A 26,623-nucleotide genomic window follows, 5' to 3' on the forward strand; every position below is an offset into this window, starting at 1 on the left:
CATGTTATTAGATGTTGCTCATTTTTATCTTGAGTGTTATAACACCCATGTATGAGTAGGATCCTGACATGGCATCTTTTGGGTGTGGTAACATATAGTAACATGTTGCCGATACCTAGTAGTCTAAGAGAATATAGAGGTTTCCTTAAAAAAAAATTGTATTAAACGTTTTGAAAGTTATTCGATTAAGAATCAATAAGTAGTTACCAAACAACCCTTTAGTTGGATCTCAAACGAAATCATTATAAAACGGGATTTTAAATGAACATCCACTTATAAGACGTGTGTATGCACACGTCCATAAAGATGTGTTATCATTGGGATTTTTTTCTAGTAACAACCGATTCCACAAAAATATAACTTATTGATAGATCTCATATCTCTATATATCTTGTAAATTGTGACTAAAGGCCTCATAAATCTATGCATCTTGTCAACTAGTCATATGACTACAAATCTAACATCTAAAGTTTCTCTTTACACAGATATGCAATGATAGTACATCTCAATGCATGATGTACAAGTCATGAATGCATAAGAAACAGGAGATGATGGATTAAACCTTACTTGATCCCAATAGACATCATTGACTTAAATTCTTCAAAGTCAACAAACCCATCTCCATCTTTATCAACACTTTGAATCATTTTTCTACATTGTCCAATCTTCGAATTGCTACATCCAAGATTAATGAGAACCCTTTGTAACTCCTTTGCAGAAATGAGTCCATTCTTATCACTATCAAACACCATGAAAGCATTTCTAACATCATCATTAACATCAATATTATCTTCCTTTGAAATAGGAAAATTTGGCTTGGAAATGGAATCATCCATGATGGCCATGAACTCATCCAAGTCGATGAACCCATCTCCATTAAAGTCAACTTCTTTGAGTATTCCTTGGGCTTCAATGGTGGCCTTTGACTTATCTTGACCAAAAGTTAACAACACATTTGTGAGCTCCATTTGAGAAATCTTGCCATCGTTGTTGATGTCGAAGAACTTGAAGACTTGCTTGAATTGACTTGAGACGTCCATGGTGAGATCAAAAGCACATGATGCCTTTGGAGGTTTGCTTTTGAAGTTTTTGTTGACTATCTTGACGAAATTTCGTATATGGGTTTGCAAAGAATTAGGCATTGGAGATGATACTAGAAAAAAAAGAGAGAAATTGAAATGGTTATCAACAAAGTGATTGGAGATATTAGTACGAAAAAAGGGAAAATGACATACGATGTTTTCATATACTTCAGAGAGTTCACATGATAATTGTTTACTTTGTACCTCACGTTACAATTTTAATATTTATTTTATGATAAAGAATTAAAATGCAATTATATGTCTTGTGACATTATGTGAAAAAGGATCTAGAAACCTACAATATGAACAGTAGGAGAAAAAAAATCTTAACGAATTGACTAAGTTGGTTTTATTTAATAATTATATACGTGAAACATTAAAATTTTTATGGTCGTCGAAGAAATAAATTCTTTATGACTTTTATGGAGTGAAGTAGGTGATAGGCTTTTTCCCAATATAAATGGTATCCAATTCCTTCTATTCCTTTAAAAAACACTTTTCTCCAAATATCATTTGCTATTACACCGTATTCTAAAAACAATGCTAAGCAAGATTACAATGTTTTTAGATGATACAAACTTGGACTCAAAATATAAAATTGAAATACTCAAGTGACTTACCTTAATAATGTCTTCTCTAATCTCTACTTAGATGTTGGATGAATCAAAATATGCACTATGTATAGTATAGTTGTCCATATATCAATTGATTTGTGAATGGTGATGAAATATTATATAACGAAGTTGGGTGCTTATCCCAATACCAACAAGATAGGAGAGGGAGAAAGGCAAGTTGAAGGAAGGTGCCGGCACCCCATTGAATATTCATCAACTTGACTTGATAGTTGATACTCCTTTTTGTTGGTTTATGAACCAAGATATGGTCTCCCAATTGCCGAATGAATCGAAGATTCATTCAACTTCTATTATACAAATAATACAAATCCTAATGAATGCAAATACATTTTTTGTAAAATATGTATTTGATGATTCTTACTAAGTGGTAAGGAAAAGGCCACATCGTAGAATGTATTCACCCATGCCTGAAAAAGTGCAACATATGATACATATATGCTTGACAAACGGAATCGGCCCAACACTAGGGGGCAACTTTGACAATGTCCAATGTATCTAAGGGCCGATATTTAAATATCATATTGTAATTTTCTGATACGTTGAAGCCTGAAGGCTTAAGGCGTCAATCAAATTGAGGAAATAATTCAGTGATAAAAGTGGAGAAGAGTAAGGTAGTAAGGTGGTGTTTATTTTTATTTTTTTTGTTAGAATTTTTTTTTCTTCTAAACTCTTATGTCTGCGGACAAATAAATGTTTTAGTTAGCATATTGTTTGTTTTTTAGAAAACTGTAGACGTCAAAACGTTTGCTCGTTCTCTTCTCCAAGAAAAAATAGTGCATTGTTTTTGAAAACTCGTAGAGGTTTTCCTTAAAAAAAAATGATTTCCTTTTACTTAAATAAAAGTTTAAAGCGAAGGTAAACCCAATATAAATTTGATTCATGGAGCCCCAATTTGTTAAGGGACCAACCTCTTAATTCTTATTCAAATTATTTAATTATACGTGACAAACGTTTACGGAACATCATTTAAATCAGTTTTATTATTTATTTTCATTTTTTTATTTATTTTTATTTTTCGTTAAAAAAATTCAAAAGAAATTCAAAAAAAAACTTAAATAGATATATGTTCGGTTTTAATGTTTTTAATTTTATTTTCATTTTTTTTACGTGTTTTTAAATAGTATTTTTTTTCTTTTTTTAGGTTTTTTTAAATATATTTACTACATACTTGAAGGTACTAGTGTTTTTTTTAACTAAATATCGGTTCGAGTTTTTAATGTTTTAACAATTATAAAATTTTAAATAAGTAGAATATTAAGAATCATAATATTTTTCGCTCATACTTTTTTTAATCATATTATTTTTGGATCATAAAATTTTGAATCAAATTATTTTGAATTTTAGTATTTTGAATCAAATCATTTTTTAATCATATGATTTTGGATCAATAATATATTCAATTAAATATAGTTTTTGTTAAAAAAAATTATGGATCATTTTATATTTTGAATCATAAAAATTATAAAATATTTTAGACTAAATATTTTTAGATCATAAAAAATTAAGTATCATAAACAAACTGAATCAAATGTTTTTTTTTTAATCATAGATATTTTGAATTATCACATTTTGAATTATTCTATGTTCAATATTTTTTAAATTAATATTTATTAAAATTAAAAATAAACACTTCAAAAACTTATTTTTTTAAAAATCTTTTAAAGTCATTAACATATTTAGTAAGAAGTATCTCTTAAATTTTTATGATTTTTGGAGAATTTTTTTCTAGTTTTTTTATTAAAAAAATCATAATAAAATATGTTTTTTTCAATTTTTCATGATTGTGCTAATTTTGTAGATAATTAAATTTTAAAAACTTTGGTTTTTTTAGTTTTTTTTTTCAAAGAAAAAAAAAATTATGGTCAAAAAACGAAATGGGTGGAAAAAAATCCACCATCAACTTTACCACCAGCCGACCCCACTAAGTTCACCTTCATCATTTACATCAGCGCCACCTCTGCCATCACTACCTATTATGCCATCAACCATTACAATCATATATGATTACTCAATATCTGAATAGACATATATGTATAATCATTTATGATTATACATATACATATAAACATGCATAAGCATATATGATTATGCCTCTCAGACATATAATTATTTATAATTAGACATACTCTGTTGTTGCCGGTATACTGGAGTTTGAATCTAAAAATCTCTATTCTTTTTAATCTCGAGTGAACCGTGTATGTGTATTATATATATATATATATATATATATATATATATATATATATATATATATATATATATATATATATATATATATATATATATATATATATAAACGTACATTAGTACGCATAAGATTTTTGTATAATTTAAAATCAATTAAAATTTAATTAAATAAAAAATAATTTTTAAATGTTTTCTTATTTATTAAATATATAAATTTAATTTGTTTCGGTTTAAATAACAAATAGTTATTATACATGTTTTGTATAACTTAGGAAAGAAACGGATGTACCTGCACAAATTGATATTCAATACACTAAAAACTAAAATATGTGTTGAATTTATGGTATAACACACTTATATTTTTTAATTTGTATATGTTTTGTTACTTTTTTTTTTTCACAATTACCCCTTCAACTTGTTTAATCGTACACATTTAATCCTTATGACCGACTACACCAGATAAGACGGAAAAAACGACTTAAAAGGGTAATATATTTCTTATTTTGTACACATTTAGTTCTTAATTTTTTTTTTTTTGCAAATTTAGTTTGTAATATTTTTTTTGTTGCAAAATAATTCTTTATTGTTTTTGTACATTTGTAATCGTTTTTTTTAGGTTTTTTCTTACTACATCCTACGTAGGACAATCATTAATAAGGTGCTTAGGGTTCTTCATGCTTATAGTCACCGCCACCGGAGCCTTGGCTACTACTTGATTGCTTAGTTCTTATGGTTTTGTTTAGGTCTTGTGTTCTGGACTTTGTAACTTCTTCATACGATCATAGATTTTAATGATCTTTATATCTACGCGTTTGTATTTGTGTCTATTATAATTTTCGTTTAGATTACTCCCATTAAAAAACAATATATTTTTAATTACACCTTAAAAAAAAAAAAAAAAAAACGTTCGTACATACATTCATAAAGAATACATAGATATAAAGATCCTAAGTAAAAATAAATTACTTGTTAATGTGAGTAATCTAAACGAAACATACAGTAGACTCAAATACGAATGTATGGATATAATAATAGTTAAAATATGTGATCGTATGAAAAAATTACGACGTTCAGAAAACAAGACCGAAGCCAAACCACAAGAACTAAACAACCAAACATTTGAGGCCACAACCGATTGCCATAATCATGAACAGCCACCGAACACCTTATTAATGATTGTGCTGCGTAAGATGGCGTGAGAAACCTTAAAAAAACCGATCATAAGTACTGAATGTGTATAAAAACAACAAAGACTTATTTTGCAACAAAAACAATATTAAGAACTAAATGTGCAAAAAAATATTAATGACTAAATGTGTACAAAGCGAGAAATATATTCCCCTTTTAAGTCATTTTTTCGGATTACATGAAGTAGCCGGTAATAAGGACTTAATGTGTACAGTTAAACAAGTTGAATGATAAATGTGGACGAAAAAAAAACTCAGTGACAAAATGTGTACAAATTAAAAAATATATTACCCTTTTAAGTCATTATCTCTTAATTTATATATATTATTAACTACAAAAGAAATAAAATAAAAAAACCAAGAATTGGAATAATGATGAGGTGGAACCTTTGAAAGGTTTTTTTTTTTTTGCTGTTGAAAGATGATTGCTTATATGGCTTTCAAATTTTCTTTGCAATGCGTTTGAAAGACCAGATGGTCCAAGCTAGGAGTTCATTGTTTATTTTCTTTGTTTTATGTCATTTTCATCAGTCTCGATTTTTATAAAAGTCAATTTATGTTTTTTGTTATATGTTAACTTAAGTTTTCTATCATGGTCTTTATATATGTAGGCAAGTTGAAAGAGAAGTAAAATTGTTTATATTAGTGGACACGTCAAGTCGTCAAAGAGAAATCAAAATTCAGAAGTCAATAGAATCGACAATTCAAAATCATGTGTATTCGTTTCATTACTTGCTTTTTTTCATTATCATTTTTTTTATTTAAGTTATAACTAAGCCTTACATCAAGTAATTGTAACTTTTAGTGTCTTTTACTATTTCGTACATTAATTTTAGCTATTTGCCTATAACTTTCTAAATCAGTTTGGACCCACTCTATTGACAAAGAAATGTGATAACATGAATTTTTTTTGATAAAATTTATTTTTTGCAATGGTAGGTTTTGGTGATTAATTCTGATTTCATACACAGCTTTTGACGGCTAGATGTGAACTCTAAAATATAGAGTTCAAACTTCCAAGTCTAAGTTGGATTTTTTGGTCGATGATAAATTAATTAATAATAAAACTTGTCTAGGATCTGTTGTTTTTCTTCGGGTAAATTATATTTTTTGCGGTTAGTAGATTTTCATATATTGGTTCGGATATTTTGCCTTTTATTATTTTATGCACGTCCATAAGAAAACGGGTGAGGGGTGGGGCTGATAGTTTGAAGGGAGGGGTTGTATGGGGCCCTCATAATATCAACGATAACATAAAGTTATAAATATACGAATAGATAATGAAAAAAAAATCATGTAAAGACCCAAACCAGAATAAATTGCATACGACAAACAAGCGCAGTTTTTTCAGTTTACTCTAATAATAATTAATTAATTATCAAATGGTTACCTGAATCCAAGTCAAAGAATATCGCCTAAACCCAGATTTGACTTCAAGATAGAGTTAAATATCATCAGTGAAGAACATGCCTAGCAATTAGCAATCAGAAGCGCAAATTAATACCACCAAACCAATACAAAAACATACATGTACAAAATAAAACATACTTACAAAATGGGTAATATAACCACTTGATTCTTCCTGTAATGCCACAAACAGTTTGCCAATTTACCTACAAAAGAGCACTACAAAACCAAATCCTGGAAGAAAAAAAAAACAAAAAAGATGCACTTTTTGTTACATAAAATCAATCTATTTAAAGCTAAAACGTTTAACAGTTGCTAAAATACAACAAAACTCCTACTGATCCTACAATCGAAAAAAGCTCCCTAACTCTCACAATATGAACAATATTTTCAACTGAAAAAGAATATAGGATAGAGTGTGTGAGTGTGTCAACATAATCTCAACAAAACAGGACCCACAGAAGATGTAAGCATTTCACTAAGTGCCACCTGGACCTCACTAGACCCATGCTCACAACTTATCAGACTGGAAACCAAAGGAAAAAAGAGAGACAAATTCTTCTCGAATGACAAATCTCCCAAACTACAAATACCCTGTAGAGTTGTAACAACAAGAGGCGCACGTGCAGCCAGTTCTCTCTTTCTCCCGGATCCCAATGGTATACACCAGTGGGCCCCGGTAGTAGTTGACTCGGTCAAACGTGCTATTTTGATATAGAATTTCAAGACTTCTTGACAAAGGTCAACGAGATGGGATTCTGCTTTTGATTCGTGGTATAATGGAGGTTGGTCGATTGCAAGGTTTTGTAGAAAAGTGAGGGAGGTTTGGTAGGATTCGATTTCGAGGCGTAGTAAAGGTGGGTCCTGCATTTGTGTGATTGAGCCAAGGTCTTGTAGTTTGGAACGTAATGTGGTGTTGGTGTTGATGTTGTGGGCATGGTTTGCTACTTTGTGTACTCCTTTGAAGAGTAGTAAGGTGTTGTTTGTTGAGAGTTGTGGTCTGTACATGTTGTAGATCTCTATTATTGCCTGCCAAATTTACGGTGTTTTTGAAATATATTAGATTTATTTGTAGATTAATGCGGGAATCGAAGAGGGAATGGAATGGTGCATTACAACGGAATATTTTATTTTAATTCCATTCCATCATACCAAACAAACTATATCCAATTAGATGTACCCACCTGGATCAATAAAAGCTGGACCGCAGCCCGACACTTAGCATCAGAAACAGCATTATGCAAACGCTCCCTCCTCAAATTCTCCAAATCTTCATCCCGCATACTAGACTCACCAAAACCCCCATCATTTTTCCTTTCAGAAACATCCTCATAACTCCCATTTCCATTCAAAAGAAACAAGAAATCCGGAAGTGTCACATTAGCCGCCTCTTTCAAAGCCAACACGACTTGAACCCACTTATCCTCGGAAAACAAATCCCCGGAATTACTCATCAACCGAACAAACGCCGCGATTCCGATTCCAGCGAGGCTTTGGTGAGGGCGTTTGATGAAACTTACCAACAATGATAACACCTTGTTTAGAAGTGGGTTAACAGTGTTGTAGAAATTGACGAAAAGGTCCACGACTAATTGGAGGGCAAGTGTGCATGTTTCATATAGCCATGAGTCTTGATCAAGGTCACCTGGGTAGCCATCGATTCCTTGTTGTGAAGGGGTCTCGTTAGAAGAAGGATCGATTGCATGGCGTACGTAATCAAAGATTGGAAATAGGACAGAATCAAATACTCTTTCCCATAATGGTAGAGAGAAGTGATGCCCATGGTTTCGGAGTGTATCAAAGAGTGCCTCAAGGGCGCTTTTTCTGATCTCGGGTCTTGGGTCGAAGCTCAGTTCTGATAAACCTGAGGAAATAGAAGACAAGATTTAAAGAGACAAAAATGAATAAATATATTATGAAATATATGTTCACATAGAAATAGTAAATTCTTTTTCTTACCTGATAACAAAGGAAACCAGAAATACAGATGGTCTTTCTTATCTGCCAAATCTCCATTATCAGATCTCCTGTTTTTTCTTTGTGGAGAATATAGAGATGTCTTTTCAGAAACTTCTTTCTCCTTATTCTTCTTCAAGGAGGATCCAATGTCTCCTTTAGCCAATTTTGAAGCACACAATCGCAAGAAACCAATAGCATTAAGACTGATATCTTTGTCAAATCTGCTTGTAGTGAATGCAATAAGACAATTTACACAATCTGTAAAAGTAGTGGTTTCTGTCTCAGTGATATATGGGAAATAATCTCTCACTATCTTCTCAATCATTTCAAACGCCAAGTGTACAATATTCTTTTGGTCATCATACGCTGCTGTTGTAAACACCTGACAAATTTTAACAAAAATATAATTCAGAAAAAGTTTTTGATATAAGAGGGTATTTTGGTAATATAGTATGATACCATGAACATGCTTTTCCATCCTGACTTGACATTACTGACACGAGACTGAATCATTTGAGAGACACATCTGATGATCAATTCTCTAATTTCAACAGCACCACTTTTGCGCATGACAATCACAAAAGGCTTCATGAACTCATTCTGAAAATTATAATTAGCCAACTCTTCTCTTTCCAGAAACTTCATTGCCAGCTGGCGTAATGAATCCATTGCAAAAATTGCAATCGATAGGTTTTCAGAGCAACCGATTGTCACAAAAAAATCAGAAAGTACATTCCAGATGCTTGTCCAGATAAGCCTGATGCGATCCATGTTATAGTGACTGCACAAAGAAAAAAAGAAAACCAGGTGGGGTCCTATCAATTTCAATTTTTATATCATTTTTAGCTTTTTATAATATGATTTAAATTAAGCTTGAATAACTAAACAGTACATATAATTTTAAAATATATGAATTTTAACTTATCCAAATGTTGGTAAATAAATGCTTTTATAACTATCAAATCAGGTAAGTGAATGAGAGAAAAGAGTCAGAAGATCCATACGCGACTTCAACAATTTTAGTGAGGCCAAAAACTCGTGGATCAGATGCTGAGCGAAGTTCATCCATGGAGACTTTGCAAAGTGCCTTGACAAAGTCAACTATCCCCTGGCTGTTTAGTCTTTGACTCCTTATAAATATATGATTCATTTCACCAACTTGTTCCAACATTTGTAACTTAGCGACCAAATTAATACCACTATCGTATGAGCCTCTTCTTGTTGCTGTAGATGTTTGTTGTATCCTCCCAGCTCCTCTTTTCTTAAGAACAGGAAGGATATTCGTTTTTGGTTGTTTTAATTTTTCAGATTCATTTTTTTGATTATTATAAGCAAAAAAGGTGGAATCTGGTGGGGCCCCGTGTCCCAAAAGATGAAGATGTTCAAACCGAGATACACATGTCAGGATCTGCTCCCATGCGTCCTGTAGATGATTCCCATCTTCTTCCGCTATTGTAACTATTGCCTGTGAAATAATAAAGTGTTTATAAATTACTAATGAATAATAATGTTTTTTTAAATGTTTATAAAATACAAACCTTGATGGCTTCTATGTTCTTTTGTTTTATATCGGCTGGTGAATGAAGGAAAGTGAATTTCGCGAGTGAGGTCAAGAAAGCATCGCGATGAGTTTTCATGGACATTGCTGACGTGGCGTGGATGGCGTAACGAAAGCCTTCTAGGCATTGATTTATTACTACTTCATCGTCACTTTGGTCAAGGGGAACACTAAAGGCAGCTAACATAGGAGCCCAACATACTTCTATCATGAATGTAACTATAAATACGTCTGTTGCAGCGTAATAAACTGACCTACAAACACAAAAACAAAAAAAAAAAAAAAGAAGTTAAGAGTAAGTTACCAAAATCACCCTTGTGTTTTCTGACTTTTACCATATTTAGTCCAAAACTGAAACATTTTTCATGTTTGTTGCTTGTTTCAAGGTTTCATATCGATTTTGGTCCTTATTTCAAGGTTTAAGGGACCAAAAATTAGGTTTAGGAAAATTACAAAAATGATCCCTGTGCTTTTTTATTTTTACTAGGTTTTTTCCAAAACTAAAAAACCTTTTTCACTTTTGGTCCTTATTTCAAAGTTTCATATCAACTTTGGTCCTTATTTTAACATTTTAGGGGACAAAACAAAGAGGCTAGATTTAACTACAAAAATGGTCCCTGTTCTTTCTGAGTCCAAAAATTGAAACTTTTTTTTATCAGTTTTGGGCCTTAATTCAAGGTTTCATATTGATTTAATCCTAATTTCAATGTTTGAGGGACCAAAATCGATATGAAACCAAGAAGAACTGAGAAACAAAACTGAAAAAGGTTTTGATTTTGACTAAGATGATGGAAATCAGAAAGCACAGGGACCATTTATGTAATTTACTCAAGAAGTTACAGTGATGAATACTGAAAGGAAAATAAGCAACTCAAATAGATAATTCATCTTACTCTGATTTGCTTGCTTTTTCTTTAAACTGTTCTTGCATGTGTCGCATAAGATCCTCATTCGTTTGATTTTCTTCAATATTTTTACGCACCACAATATTCAATATACCATCTACACTCAAAACCCCATTCGAGTTTACAGACTGCCCCTGTTGAAGGGCAAAATCGTCTTCTTTCATCTTAATTTCATCTTTTGCTATACGCTCAAACAATGCTCTTAGGTACTCCTCAGGTAAGTCCTTTCCATTATTTATTCCACGGTTATTTCTTATAAAATCATCAGCTGACATCTGCAGAAATACAACTTTTAGGCCGAGTAAACACATTTGCTAGAGTAAATTACAAATATGGTCCCTGTACTCTTTGATTTTTACCGTATTTGGTCCAAAATTGAAACATCTTTCACTCTTGGTCCTCAAACCTTGAAATAAGGACCAAAACTGAAAAGGGTTTTGATTTTGGACTAAAGAGGGTAAAAATCTGATATCAAAAGGACCATTTTTGTAATTTACTCTATTTGGTAGTAGTAAAACTTTTTGATGATACCTTATTCTTGACTGTGTCATTATGAGCATCAGTATTAAGCATTATAACAGAATAAGCAAGGGCATAAGCTGTGTCAGCACTACTGAAGGCCTTTGGATTGCATTTGCAGTAATGTTCAGCAAACTTTTCCATAATCCGATCAATCTTTTGTGCCTCACCAGGCAATCTAAAGCCACGTAAAAAGACTCTAATAGCCTCATCAAACTCCATACCATGAAAGTCAAATGAATCAACATATGCATGCATTACTTTCAGTGGTAGATTATCTCTTTCCCCAAGATAATCACCGATCAAACTCTTGTTTAGACCAGATGCATTCTTTAAGAACTCTGCTATTTCTTCAGGTGAATCCCCCACCTTGTTTACATTGATCAAGAACTCAATCCCCTTTTTGGGGTTCTGGTTAAAAAGAGATATACCTTCCTGCCATTTATCATACATTAGATCCCTAAAATAACATTAACTCAGGTTGATTGGCTTATTGAGGTAAAGGGTTGTTTCTTTTTTACTTAATCTAGACAGAATGACTTAACATCTTCATTGAGGTAAAGGGTTGTTTCTTGATTAATATATTTACCTGAAGTTCAAGTTTGTAAGCCCGACGTTGCTCAATTGTTGAAGCATCTGAAACTTCAGTAGAGGTTTCAGAATGAGAATCCGATATGTCAACAGATTCATTCTCATTTAAAATCCCATTTTCTATTGGAGGAATTAGAATTTCAGAAGTGTTTTCAACCAACTCAATGCGCAATTGTTTGTTCATCCAGTTGCCCATTGATTTCAAAACAGCTACTAAACACTTCATAGCTTCCAGTTTCATGGCAGCATCCTGAGGTGGTAAAAGTGTAGTTGCAACTCCAGGTGGAACCCCTTGGGCAGTCTTAAGCAGCCCGTTGACCATTCTGTGAAAAGATTAACCATGGTTGACTAACAGTATAGTTTTCAAGGTGGTTGATAGTAAACATTAATGTGTTGATAATATTTGATACCTTTCAAAAATGTTGGATGAATTGACATCACAATCATAGTTGACGAATATATCTACCAAGATCTGTGAATCAACAACACATAGTCTTTCAAGAAATCGGAGTACTATCACCTTCTGTTGAAAATTAGGTTGAGCAACATTTTCTAGAACTCTGAGAACAATCATGGGAAAGAACACTCCAATCTCTGCCTTTAATCCAGCTCTAAATCTTGATAACAAGCTAATGAAAATTGAGCAAGAGAGCTGAAATACAATTACAAGGGTTGATGCACTGTTCTTCAATAAAGACAGGCATAAGTACTGCTTAATGGCACCTAAAAATCTGCTCCGCGATAGAAGGGAAAAAAGAAGATTAGCATGAAAGGCAAACTATCAAGAAACTACAGCATATGATATGTTTTAGAATTCATAAGTTCTTTTTATGTGGTTATTTGGCCTCAACATGAAAAAGTTGGTGTCAATTCCACTCAAATTTCAACATAAAAAGAAACATCATCCTAATTATCAACATTGAAGAGGAAAACAGAGCATAAGTGTGTACCTTTCACTAGTTCTAAAGACAGCCCCAGCATTCTCCAACAAAATCTTCAACAACTCCAAAGCAACTATCTTTCCTCGCATTAACTGTGGATCTGCCAATGCTTCTTTTGGAGGAGTCTTCATTGATAGCTTACAAAGAGCTCGAAACACCAAAAATGCATCCCTTCTAAGCTTATTCCCAATCTGAACCTCTGCATCATCATCCCTGTCACCCTCCCCATCTGCCAATTCCCGATTTCGCCCCTCTAATGCCGTCTTATACATGCTAATCTCCCAATATTTGGCATCCAACATATCCTTATCTGTAGAATCCAACAAATCAGCAGGATTTGTGGACTCTACGGTTGAAGTCTTTGTCTCAAACGCTCCATCATGCACCCCACCACCAGCATTTGAACCTACTGGAGTCCCTGGATTCAAAACCCCATCCATTCCTTGAATAACCTTACTAATAAACCCTTGAACAAATACTGTCATTGTTCCATCACCATCTCCCCCCGTCTCCATAGGCTGCATCAGTTCTGCCACTACGATTGGCTGCACTGGTACAGACGCTGAATCAGCTTCCATCCTCCTAAACACAATCACAAGCATTTGCACCAATGATGCCTTTGCCGTTGTCTGATTAACCACAGACTTACTCCCTAAGTAAATATCATAGCTAGTTCTTACAATCTGCAATAAACTATCACCATGAATCCTCAAAGATACAGACGTCACTGCCGATAAAATTGTCTTCAACACCAGCAATTCCACTCCATCTTCTCCAAACTCATGACATTTGCAAACTGATTCGATCAATTTTGCTAACAACTTTGCATCGGGTCCACCAGTGGGGTCCGCTTCGCCGCGTAAATATCCATGGGCAATCAACTTCTGTATACAATCTAGCGCTGGCTCAGCAATCTTGACATTGCCGGAAGAGCAAGCGTTGATGATAGGGCTTAAGATGAGTATTGATTCGACTAGGGTTAGTTCGTTGGTGCCCGAATCATGTAGGACCCCCGGAACTGACGATTGTGATGACCGATCAACATCCGATTGGTTGTCTTCGGATGTATGGGAAAGACGATGGGCTTTCTCGGCGGAAGTGATGTGTTCGAGTGCTGATTTGGATTCGTTAGCGAGTTTTGAGTGTTTGCGCCAAGAGCTGTTCTTGATGATTTTATCTAGGGCCGGGACTAGGATGCTGTTGATGAGGCGGGATTCGGCTTCCGCAAAAGCCATCCCCCAGATTTAACCGGTTAGATCTACACGGGATGTTGTGAATTATGGTGGTTCAATTGAACTGAATTGTTGATGGTTGTGCGGTGGATCCGCCAGAATGATGGTGGTTAGCGGCAATGCGTTCGCCGGAGTACACAGTGAAAGTGGTCTCTGAGATCGGGTTTGGATCGTCGAGTTATGTTTTTGATCATTCGTTACAAAGTCTATATGTTTAAACGATAAATTTTCCAAATATTATTTTGGATCAAAAAGCTTAATAACTAACTTCTTTATGACGTTAACTTATATAGAATAATTTATAGAGACTGTTTTCGAGGTTTAATGAAATTGGCATTTTGATCCGAGATTCAAAGTTTTGAAAAATTAAGCAGCAACAATTTTTGGTTATGATTTTAATTTTTTGTATGTTGTTTCTTCATGCTAACTTATACTCATCTTTTGGTTATGGTTTTAATTTTTTGTATGTTGTTTCTTCGTGCTAACTTATACTCATATTTTGGTTATGGTTTTATCTTTTTGTACGTTGTTTATTCGTATATTTTGTCTATTATGGTTTCTTAATTTTATAGTTTATTCCTTTTCGGTTGCATCTCATCTCACCATGTTCTTTTTTTTCTTATTTTTAGTTACACCGCAACAAAACATGTATATAAGACTAATCTATTTTTCATCACTATAGATTTGTCGGATATCTCTCAGGAGAAAATGATGAGTTCTTATATAGCAGTATTTGAAAAGTCCATTTGTCGGAGTCAGTTTACTTTAGGGTAGAGTTGATTCCAACAATATATGTTTAAGCTATATATTACGTAGACTTATATGTTTGATATAATGGTTGAGTATTGTGTATGCTCGCTAAGTGTTTCATTTACCTGTTATTTATTAACATCTTCAAGGAAATGACACATATAAATTCCTATGAGCTCTCGTATATTTATTTAAAGACTTCAATGGTGTTAAGTCAAATTATCCATAACAATTATAATGATATACCTTGTTTTAGACTTCTGCATTTTTGTTATGAAATGTTATTAGCATACTCTAATATTTTGTTCATAAAGTCTTAATGGAATGATATCATGGATGTTTTCTTTTATAATTGGTTTTAAATATATTCTTTAAAAAAATTAGGATGTTATAAAAACAAAACAAAATAGGTGTCCATTTAGGTGCCCAGGATCTCATAATCACACCCATCCTAGCATGATATGCACAAGTAGGATGTTTTATTCATTTTCAAATATAAGTTTTTGCTTTTATAATCAAACTATTTACCAAAATAATATTTCATGATGCACAAGTATGTATATTAATCTCGTAGCAAGCAATAGCATTTAGGATAAACAAAATAAAACTCAAAGTAAGGTAGGCAATGTGTGTTTCCGGTAACTTACATTAGTCCTAAGTTGTACTTCTTAACCCTCATGGTAGATAAAAGCTCTTAATATTGCTCTTCCACTTTAAAAATAATCTAGGAGCTCAAGTATCACATAAGAGCATCAAAAGGTGTATCAAAATCCTATTAAGCCACTTATTAAGCTCTTAATCCTAAATCTTAAATTTTTCTATTGCAATGTATTTTTCATGTTAAAATGTGAAGGCAAGAAAAAACCACACATGATTTTAAGTTTGGATGAAAAAGTTATGCACCTTTTAAGGACAACCAAATACTTTTTCACATAACTCAAGACATGACCCATGTCATGTCCAATAGTCGAAAAACATCACAAACTTCATTATGAGTGTTATACTTTGGTCCCAATGCATCCAAACCTTTCTTAACTCACTTAAATGACTCTAAGGAACCTAACAACTCTATGAAGCTCATTGATACCCACATACATTCTATTTACATGAGAACTTATTCCCATAAAGTGCTCAACATGTACTTAAAGTTCAAGTGTCCCTTAAATTCTATATAAAAGGCTTATTAGCTTAATTTTGAAATAGAACCTTCAACTAACATGTACTTAAAGTTCAAGTGTCCCTTAAATTCTATATAAATGGCTTATTAGCTTAATTTTGAAATAGAACCTTCAACTAGCAATACGATTCATTCCAAACCCATTAATAAATATTCAAATGGATGCTTCCAAATGCATAAAATCATGCTACTTCACGATCTAAAGGTTTATAAGCTCTTAATGTAACTACGAAATTACCAATTCAATTCCATGGTTCGAAAAATGCCCTTATGAATAAATATGCATTAGATCACATATCAATTAAGTAATTCTTCATGTTTATCGTCCATTTCATCACTCCAGGTATCAATTTAATACATATGAACATCATCTAATCATATTAGTTATTTGATTTCCTTGAATTCATCATTCAACAAATGAAATCCATACTTACCACATTCAAGTTTTAAACTCTCCTATCCAATGTGTTAACAATCCTTAGAATCAGTTTAAAGTCAAGTGATCCTTCATGTTAAGCATCTCAATCATAATCAATGCATCAATTCATCATTTCCATAAATAAATGTTAAAAAACTAAGTGGGATTCTATCATTTAACCATTAGATCCTTGATTCCAACCATCCAAAACAATGATTCCATCATTTATTGGGTTTGTGAATCCATGATAGATTTATTACAACAAAACTACATCTATTATCACATAGTCATTTAGGTGGTGTTTATTTGTCTATATATTTCTTGGTCTTTTTTGTCTGCATCGTGCAAACTACGCGTAGACATTAGTGTTTGCATGTCATTTGTTTTTTTTAGAAGACTATAAAACCTAAAAAGGTATATGCGTCCTCTTCATGACGCGGATGTAGAATATAGTTTTCTAACATATTCAGACATCTTCTAGCATAAGAGAAACACTAATTTTTCGAATATCTTTTTTATGTTCTTCAAATGCCTATCTTTTTTCTTTCGAATGTCTAATTTTTGTAACCTCTTCAAACATTAATATTTTTGTTTGAATGTCTATTTTTTTTTTTATATTTCTCCATTTTAACTTCAATGAAATACAATAAATATCAAATATATTCATTAATTCACAACATTTTATGTGACATCCCCTATTTTACATAACCAAAAAAAAATGTATTTATGCTTTCTAAAACACGTTGTCTTTGCAAAAAATCTCAGTATATTAAAACATTTAAGTATAGATGTAGTTTCAAAATAACAAAGCCCTAAGGATGTCATAATCAATACATAACATGAGCTACATCGTAAAGACTTATCGGTCCTGAATACTATTACAAGTTGTCTTTGAATCATTTGGCATCATAATCAAGTTCCAACAGCATTAGCACTGCTACCTATGATGCATATAGTTTGAGTGGGTTGAGTTTAGGAACCTGGTGAGACATATAGGATTTTCAATCCCATAATATTATTATAATAATAAATCATATATAATATCCTGTAAAACCAACATTACCAACAATATAGATATATAATCCAACGAAGATATCTATAAGAGAATATACCCATTCATACCCAACCCAATCGGTTCTCATAAATCCTAATACACGATCATCTGGAAGAATCACCTTAATTAATGAATCGTTTAGAGCAACAATCTCACTATACAGTTAGGGGATTCCTTGGTTGGTGTAAGTCATAAAGGCAACCCAAGCCTCATAGTATTTGATAAATATTGTATCTCATTTCATCTACGTTTGTGGGTTATAAGTCCACACTAAAAACATAATTCACAAAACTATATATAATTATCAAGTGTTGTCATTTTACTCTGGTAGATGACCACACATACCCTCTTGTTGTTTGATACAGATCCACCATTTTTGGCTATCTAGAAAGAGGAGGACTACTCCACTTTAATCTCACATCTTACCCCAAAATGAGGCTACTCGCTTATTCAGCTTACGTCGAACTAAGTATCATTTACAAGCCTTAGTTTATAACTAGACCAAATTATTGTTCCTCTAATCACTCCCAATACAGTTTACCTATTCATGTAATATTATCACAATATCATGTACATGTTTAGCACGAAGTATAATTAGTAAGTATGCGGTAAACATTTAATCTTTCAATTAATCATACTTTTATTAAGATTGTTGTGTAGTATTATCAAATATACACTTAGTACATATATAACCAATTTTGACTTATATAGTATATGTCATGTAGTATTACCAAATATACATTTAACACATATTCCAAATAATAAGCATTCAGTTCACATATAAGAATTCAATTGATATTAAATACTTATCTTAAAATCATGTTTATGAAAGTAACTACATGCTTACATATAAGTAGGGCGGTAAACGAACCAAACGAACACGAACAAGGTCTTGTTCATGTTCGTTCGTTTAAGTTAGCCGAACGACAAATGAACACGAACAGATAAATGAACGAGATTTTCTTGTTCATGTTCGTTCGTTTAACAAATTACTTTGTTCATGTTCGTTCATTTATGTTCGTGAACATGCTAAACGAATATAAACGAACAAACATAAACGAATAAAGACAATAAAAACACAATTAAACATATATGAATATAAACGAACATATAATATAGCAATATAATTAAAAATAATTGAATATAAATGAATATAAATAAACTTAAACAAACGTAAATGAACATCATAAACGAACGTTCACGAACATAAATGAACGAACGGGACCATTGTTCATGTTCGTTCATTTAACTAAACGAACGATAATTTTTGTTCATGTTCGTTCATTTATTAAATAAACGAACATAAACGAACTTCCCGCCGAACGGTTCGCCGAACGTTCAGTTCGTTTACAGCCCTACATATAAGACATGCTTTTAATAATTACTTGCATTAAAATTAGGATTATGAAAGTAACCATGCATTCACATTATTGAGGTGGAAGACTTTCGGGAAAGTTAGCTCATCGCCTAACTTCTTCTTTTCCCTTTTGAATGACCTAAATACCAATATTACTACATTCCAGTATTCATTTGTATTTCTAAGGTTATATCCACTATGTCCCAAATTCTTCATTAATCCTAAGAAATACCAAGTTCCATCAAATAAAAAATGATCAAGTAAGAGCTTAGAGCATATTGGAGGTAGGATCAATTTAGTATATAAATATACTGTTTGGAAAATTTACTTGAAACACCTCACTAAGATCTTGTCTAGACATCACTCATGTAAGTAGATCAATCATTATTATAACTGGAATTACTAATAATTTTTATCCATAGGTTGATAATAACGATAATGAACTTAAATATAATTTACAATTAACAAGCGTAGTAAGTGCAACTCAATTTACAGGTTTTCTAGCGAAAACTCAGAAACTTCGCGAACAAAACTTCGATGTTGAATACTTCTTTTTGTTGGGCTTTTTGACATTGCAGTGCCCCGCTAAAATGCTCGAAAACTTAGAAAGTCAAGTCCCAAGGGAGAGGGAGAAGTTTGAGAGTGAAGGTGTGAAGAATATGTGAGGGGTAGCATCATATTTATAGGGATTCTCAGAAAGCACGTCACGTCGTGGCCAAAGGCGCGACACGCCGCGGAGGGTTTGGCGGATCCAGGTGCTATCATGTGTCGTATTTTCGTGGTGCCACGTTATTGAAAGTTTGGTGGGGATTTGGTGTCTCCAAATGCCACATGGCGGCCTCTGGTGTTGCCACATCATCCCGAGTTAGGTGGGGTTTGGAGAGCTCTTCATTTTTCGGGTATTTTCTCGTTTCTTCAAAAAATCATATCTTTCACATACAAGCTCTGTTTTCGACGTTCTTTATATTCATGGATTCGTATTTCCGTATACTACAACTTTCCTTTAAATCTCAACATGTAACTTCCATAAAATTCAAGCCAATTTAAAACTTTTTAAATCATTCAAAAACCGATAATTTTGACAAACATGTATTCAAAATGGTTTAATGTCAGAGTATCCCATAATCAAATCATAAAAACGTAAGGAAGTGCATGATCACGTCTTTGCCTTCTCGCGATCATCAAAAGTACCTGAAACAAAATCAACATCTGTAAGCCCGAAGCTTAGTGTGTTTCCCCAAAATACCAACGCCATACAATCATAATCAAATCATATAAACAAGCAACATGCATAATGAGCCATCATCCTGACTGGACCGCCTCATAGACCATCAGTCTATCTGGACCGCTCTCCAAGCCTTTGGCACGTCTGGACCGCCTCTTTGGACCTTCAGCCTATCCGGACCACTCGTCAGGCCTTCGGCCTGACTAATATGCCCTACCAGGTATGTAATCTATCCGGTCTACCCACGGTATGTTGGCCTTTAGCACAAAGCAGGTTCGCCTCAACCCAACCCCAATCAAACAATCATGTGCACATAAATATCATACGCTAGCATGTATATAATAGTCAAACCAATCTAACAGATCACTAACCATAGAAACATCCTATAAGCAGGATACCGACTTAACCGATCACTGACATAACATTATCCTATATGTCATGATACCAACCTAACCGGTCACTAATATAGCATTATCATATATACCAGGATACCAACCTAACCAGGTCATTAAGCATATCATCATCCTAACCACCAGGAGGTAAATCAATAAGCATATCATGCAATAAACCCATATACAAATCCGAAAAGGGCCAACATTGTTGCCTTTGACCTTGTTAGTGTAACGACCCAATTTTCACGTCCGAAAACTTCGTTCGAAAACATTACTTTAGAAAACATTGGCAATTAAAAACATTGTTTGATCAAACCATAACATAACGTAAACCATGTTTAAAAAACCAAACCATACAACCCATCAAAATATCAGAGTACAAATCCCAGTGAATCTCGTAAAGGCGGAAACCAGAGTGTGTGCATGATGTGCCGCTACCGCGCCAGCTCCTTCCCCTTCGGTGAAGAGGTACCTGAAAACAAAACTGTAAAACGTAAGCACAAAGATTAATGAGTTCCCCCAACGTACCACATACCATACAAACACATAACATGCATCCTGCCAGACTATTCTGGGGTGCCTGACTACCCGGTACGGCCATTCTGGGGTGCCGACCTACCCATACGGCCATTCTGGGGTGCCGTCCTACCCGTGTCAAGCCATTCTGGGGTGCTGACTACCCATGTCAAGTCATTCTGGGGTGCTGACTACCCATGTCAAGCCATTCTGGGGTGCTGACTACCCATCGGTCCTAACAACCGATCCTCGGGGATTGGTCCCCTCCTACTACCTCTATCGCATAACATAACAGGCCAATCATACAAACATATCATCACATACTGTCAGACATTTCTGGGGTGTCTAACTACCCTGCGGTCCTAACAACCGAACTCTACTACTATCGCATATAACGTATCATGCTAGCATATAACATATCAGGTAATAGCAAACCCAGATGATATCACAAAGACAATCATCTATCATACGTCTCCTACTAGTGGGCCCGCATTGTGGCCTTAGACCCACCCCTACTGGAAGGTAACTCACCTCAAAGTAGCTGCTGAACTGATCGGGAACTGACTGACTGCTGTTGCTGCTCCGGGAATCCTCCGGCTGCAATTCCCACAACATACTCAATCAAACACTGCTAACTACCCTTTGGGTAAAGTGACCATTTTACCCCAGTTCTAGCCCTAAGTCAAAGTCAGAGTCAACTTTCAGTTGACCCGACTCGCCGAGTTGGCTCACCAACTCGCCGAGTTCCTATCCAAACGATTGTCCTGAGTCCCTGATTCTACTCGTCGAGTTAGGCTAAGACTCGACGAGTTCTTCTTCTAAACTGACATTGAAGTTCTTCGTCCGACTCGCCGAGTTGTATGAACAACTCGTTGAGTTCATCTTCATCCGATGAACACTCATGCTTAGACTCGCCGAGTTGTATGAACAACTCGCCGAGTCTGTTCTTGATCTATGAAGATTGCCTCGGACTCGCCGAGTCAGGGCATTGACTCGCCGAGTCCTAACATGGGTGAGTTCAGCTTCCAACTCACCGAGTCACCCCCTGTGACTCACGGCTCAAACTCGATACAGCATAAAGGGACCAATTCGATGACTCGCGAGCAGACTCGCCGAGTCGTCGCCATGCATCCATTAAATACATCGATTTGTTCGATTCCAGTCCATGTCATTCACAGATCTGGGCTTCTAGGACACGAATCACACATAAAGTTTCCAACTTTACATGTAGATATTCACCAATATGGATTTTAGGGCTCAAAGTGCACCAAAAGAGGTAGATCTAGGGCTTTCATGTAATATGACCCCATAAAGTCATTAAATCCAAGCTCCAGGGACTAAATCATGCCTAGATCTAAAGGCTAACAACTTATTACAACCCACAATGCACAAACAAGCTTGGGGAAAAGCTCAAGAAGGACTTCCATGAAGCTAAAAGAGACCACAAGCTTGAAAACAGAGGGGAAATGAGCTATACCTCAAGGAAAACGTTGAGATGACACAAAGATGCCTGGCCTCCTTCTCCTCTTCTTGATCTACTCTTCTTTCTCCTCAAAATCTTCAAGAGCACACCAAAACACTTCAATCTCTCAAGGAAATAAGGGTATAAACGATGTTGGGAGCTCTGAGGGTGAATGGGGGCGAGTTTGGGGCGGAAATGAGAGTTTAAATAGGGTGCAAACCCTTGAAATTTAGGGTTTCATCCAGCAGCGGTGACTTGCCGAGTCCAGGATATGGACTCGCCGAGTCGCCAACTTAAACGTGTCCTGAGTCTCGTCCCTACTCGGCGAGTCGGACCTATGACTCGTCGAGTCCAAGGCTAAAATGGGAAATACTCAAATAAGATTTACATACCAGGAACCAGTTGCTACAAATCTCCCCCACTTATTTTAGACTTCGTCCTCGAAGTCTGATGTTCGATCCTGAAACAGCTCGGGGTAATGCTCCATCATCTCGTCCATCGCCTCCCAAGTCCATTCCGAACCCTTGCGGTGTTGCCATTGCACCTTCACTAGTTCTACCCTCTTGTTCCTCAAGTCCTTCGACTTCCTGTCGAGTATTGCGACTGGGCGCTTAATGTAGTTCAAGCTGTCATCAACCTGAATATCCTCCAACGGTACTATCGCTGAATCGTCCACTAGGCACTTCCGCAGCTGAGAAACATGGAAAGTGCTGTGGATCTGACTGAGCTCGGCTGGCAGATCCAGCCTATACGCCACCTTGCCCACCCGGGCTACAACCCTGAACGGCCCGATGAATCTTGGTCCCAACTTGCCCCGCTTCCTGAATCGAATGACGCCTTTCCAAGGCGACACTTTTAGGAGAACCATATCCCCGACTTGGAACTCCAAGTCGGATCAACGCTTGTCGGCGTAACTTTTCTGCCGACTCTGAGCAGTCTGAAGTCTGCTCCGAACCTGCTGGATCCTCTCGGTCGTCTCTAGCACCACCTCGGTGCTTCCCATGACTCTCTGGCCAACTTCACCCCAGCATATCGGGGTTCTGCACCTCCGCCCGTACAACATCTCGAATGGTGGTCGGTCAATACTCGCGTGGTAGCTGTTGTTGTATGAGAACTCAGCCAAGGGAAGATAGGTATCCCAGCTACCACCGAAATCTAACACACACGCCCACAACATGTCCTCCAAAGTCTGGATGGTCCGCTCACTCTGACCATCTGTCTGCGGGTGAAAGGTGGTGCTAAAATGTAATCGAGTGCCCAACTCGTCATGAAACTTCTTCCAAAATCTGGAAGTGAAACGTACATCCCTGTCCGAGATCACCGATACCGGCACCCCGTGCCGCGCCACGATCTCCCTGATATATATATCGGCCGATATGCTCTCCTGAATCGGAATAAAGTGAGCACTCTTGGTCAGTCGGTCCACGATGACCCAAATCGAATCCACTCCACGCGCGGTCCTAGGAAGCTTTGTAATAAAATCCATGGTGATATCTTCCCATTTCCACAGTGGAATGTCCAACGGTTGCATCTTACCACGCGGTCTCTGATGTTCGTCCTTGACCTTCCTGCAGGTCAAGCACCGCTCAACGTACCATGCCACATCCCGCTTCATGCAGGGCCACCAATAGTTCAGACGGAGATCCCTATACATCTTCATCTCCCCGGGATGAATAGAGAATCGGGACTTGTGCGCCTCATCCATCAAAATCTGGCGGACGCCCCCATGATACGGCACCCACACCCTATGGTGTAGTGTCAATAGACCCCGACTATCATAATCAAAGGAGGACGCCTGACCCACCACGCGCTCGCTCTTCCAATGCTCCTCCTTGATAGTCTCCTGTTGAGCCTCCCGAATTCGCTCCAATAGGGGAGTCACTACTGTCATCCTCATGCATACGTCCCTGATCGGCGCCGCCTTGCGGCTAAGCGCATCAGCCACCACGTTGGCCTTCCCCGGGTGGTAAAGGATCTCGCAATCATAATCCTTCACCACATCCAACCACCGACGTTGCCTCATGTTCAGATTCGGCTGGTCCATGAGATACCTCAGACTCTTGTGGTCCGTGTAGATGGTACAACGAACCCCGTAGAGGTAATGTCGCCAAATCTTGAGGGAGAAGACCACGGCCCCCAACTCCAAATCGTGCGTCGGGTAGTTCGCCTAGTGAGGCTTGAGCTGCCTCGAGGCGTAGGCAATGGCATGCCCCCTCTGCATCAGAACTGCGCCCAACCCTGAAATGGACGCATCACAGTAAACCACAAAATCCTCTACGCCCTCTAGCAGGGCTAGGATCGGCGCCCCACACAATTTCTGTCTCAGCATCTCAAATGCAGCCTGCTGCTCGGGTCCCCACCGAAAGACCACGACTTTCTTCGTCAGCCGCGTCAGGGGTACGACTATCTTGGAGAAATCCTGGATAAATCTCCGATAGTAGCCCGCTAATCCCAAGAAACTCCGAATCTCGGATGGAGACTTCGGAACCTCCCATCTCATCACGGCCTCGACCTTGGTCGGATCGACCAGGATCCCGTTTTGGTTGACGAGGTGCCCAAGAAATTGCACCTCGCGCAGCCAGAACTCGCACTTGGAGAACTTGGCATACAAGCTCTCCCTCCTCAGGGTCTCCAACACCTCCCTCAGATGCTCCTCATGCTCCTCCTGAGTCGTGGAATAAACCAAGATGTCATCGATAAAGACTATCACAGACCGATCCAGCATCGGTCTGCAAACGCGGTTCATGAGATCCATGAACGCGGCAGGAGCATTAGTGAGCCCAAACGGCATCACCACGAACTCATAGTGGCCATAACGTGTCCGAAACGCGGTCTTCTGCGTATCCTCCTCCCTGAATCTCATCTGATGATAACCCGAACGCAAGTCAATCTTGGAGAACCAAGAGGCTCCCTGAAGCTGGTCAAAGAGGTCATCAATCTTCGGGAGTGGGTAACGGTTCTTCACCGTCACCTTGTTCAACTCTCGGTAATCTATACACATCCGATGCGACCCATCCTTCTTCTTCACAAATAGAATCGGGGCTCCCCAAGGCGAACTGCTCGGACGAATGAATCCCTTGTCTAGCAGCTCCTGCAGCTGCGTAGACAACTCCTGCATCTCGGGAGGAGCCAACCGATACGGTGCTTTGGCTATCGGAGCCGCACCGAGAATAAGGTCAATCCTGAACTCCACCTGTCGCTCCGGTGATATCCCAGGTAGTTCCTCCGTGAAAACATCTGCAAAATCTCGAACCACCGGAACCTCGCTCACGGTCGCCTTACCCGCCTCCCGGGTATCCATCACATACGCGACATATCCCGCGCATCCCTGCTGAAGATAGCGCCTAGCCCTCGCTGCTGAACATACAGTGGGTCCACACTACGGTCGTTCGCCATGAATCACTAACTCTCCCCCGCTTGGGGTCCTGAATTGCACTAGTTGCTGCGCGCAGTCTATCACCGCCCCATTAGGGCTCAACCAATCCATGCCAATAATCACCTTGTTCACACGCAATGGAATGGGAACCAAGTCTACCAGGTAACGCTCCTCAAACAGGCGCAGAACGCAATCTCGAAACACCATCGATGCTCGCACCGATCGATCATCAGCAATCTCTACCTCTAACGGGCAATCTAACTCGCCTGAAGTCTCATGAAACCTCTTGCTAAGCGCAAGAGAAATGAACGATCGGGATGCACCCGAGTCGAACAATACCTGAACTGGGATGTCGTTCACATGGAACGATCCTAATGTATATATATACACACGGAGCACATATCAATATCATAACATCATAAAACAAAAGATAGAAGGAAAGAATCATACCTGTCACCACATCGGGCGCGGCGCGTGCCTCCTCAGTAGTCAGCTGTAATGCTCGGCTCCTCACCACCGGAGCCTCTGCCTTGCCCTGACAGCCATCCGTGATCCGTAGGGTCGCTGGAGCTGGCGCCTTCACCGACGCTGAAACTGTCAACAGGGGCAATTGGCCTTCTTGTGGCCCCTCTGGTTGCAGTGGAAACACAGCAACTCCGATGTCTGAATAACTGCTGTAGGAGCAGTGCAATC

At 36.8% G+C, this 26,623-nt stretch overlaps 1 protein-coding gene and 1 pseudogene across 2 annotated transcripts; both read right to left on the bottom strand.

Moving 5' to 3' along the window:
- Positions 1 to 326: 326 nt before the first annotated feature.
- Positions 327 to 1,777, bottom strand: LOC145038472 (uncharacterized; annotated as a pseudogene). Its single transcript, XR_013679404.1, has 2 exons — positions 1,703 to 1,777; positions 327 to 1,153 (listed from the first exon to the last, which is right to left on the bottom strand). The product of XR_013679404.1 is annotated as an uncharacterized LOC145038472 (transcript).
- A 4,970-nt stretch (positions 1,778 to 6,747) lies between these two features.
- LOC145041773 (brefeldin A-inhibited guanine nucleotide-exchange protein 2-like) lies at positions 6,748 to 14,429 on the bottom strand. Its single transcript, XM_078989947.1, has 11 exons — positions 12,981 to 14,429; positions 12,441 to 12,761; positions 12,029 to 12,353; positions 11,452 to 11,874; positions 10,909 to 11,195; positions 9,996 to 10,269; positions 9,462 to 9,922; positions 8,917 to 9,238; positions 8,458 to 8,839; positions 7,683 to 8,362; positions 6,748 to 7,527 (listed from the first exon to the last, which is right to left on the bottom strand). Exons 1-11 carry the CDS (start codon positions 14,204 to 14,206, stop codon positions 6,928 to 6,930), a joined length of 5,301 nt encoding a protein of 1,766 aa, XP_078846073.1. The 5' UTR covers positions 14,207 to 14,429; the 3' UTR covers positions 6,748 to 6,927.
- Positions 14,430 to 26,623: the final 12,194 nt, after the last annotated feature.

This window comes from Lactuca saligna, chromosome 4 (assembly GCF_052625555.1).
Source record: "Lactuca saligna cultivar CGN05327 chromosome 4, ASM5262555v1, whole genome shotgun sequence".
NCBI classification, from domain to species: domain Eukaryota; kingdom Viridiplantae; phylum Streptophyta; class Magnoliopsida; order Asterales; family Asteraceae; genus Lactuca; species Lactuca saligna.

Bases quoted from the DNA above. Each gene is read 5' to 3' on its own strand.
- LOC145041773 (XM_078989947.1), bottom strand. From the start codon at position 14,206: ATGGCTTTTGCGGAAGCCGAATCCCGCCTCATCAACAGCATCCTAGTC. The intron at 11,875-12,028 runs GTAAATATATTA...GATAAATGGCAG, and splicing joins CTTACAAACTTGAACTTCAG to GAAGGTATATCTCTTTTTAA. The intron at 11,196-11,451 runs GTATCATCAAAA...GTATTTCTGCAG, and splicing joins ATGACACAGTCAAGAATAAG to ATGTCAGCTGATGATTTTAT.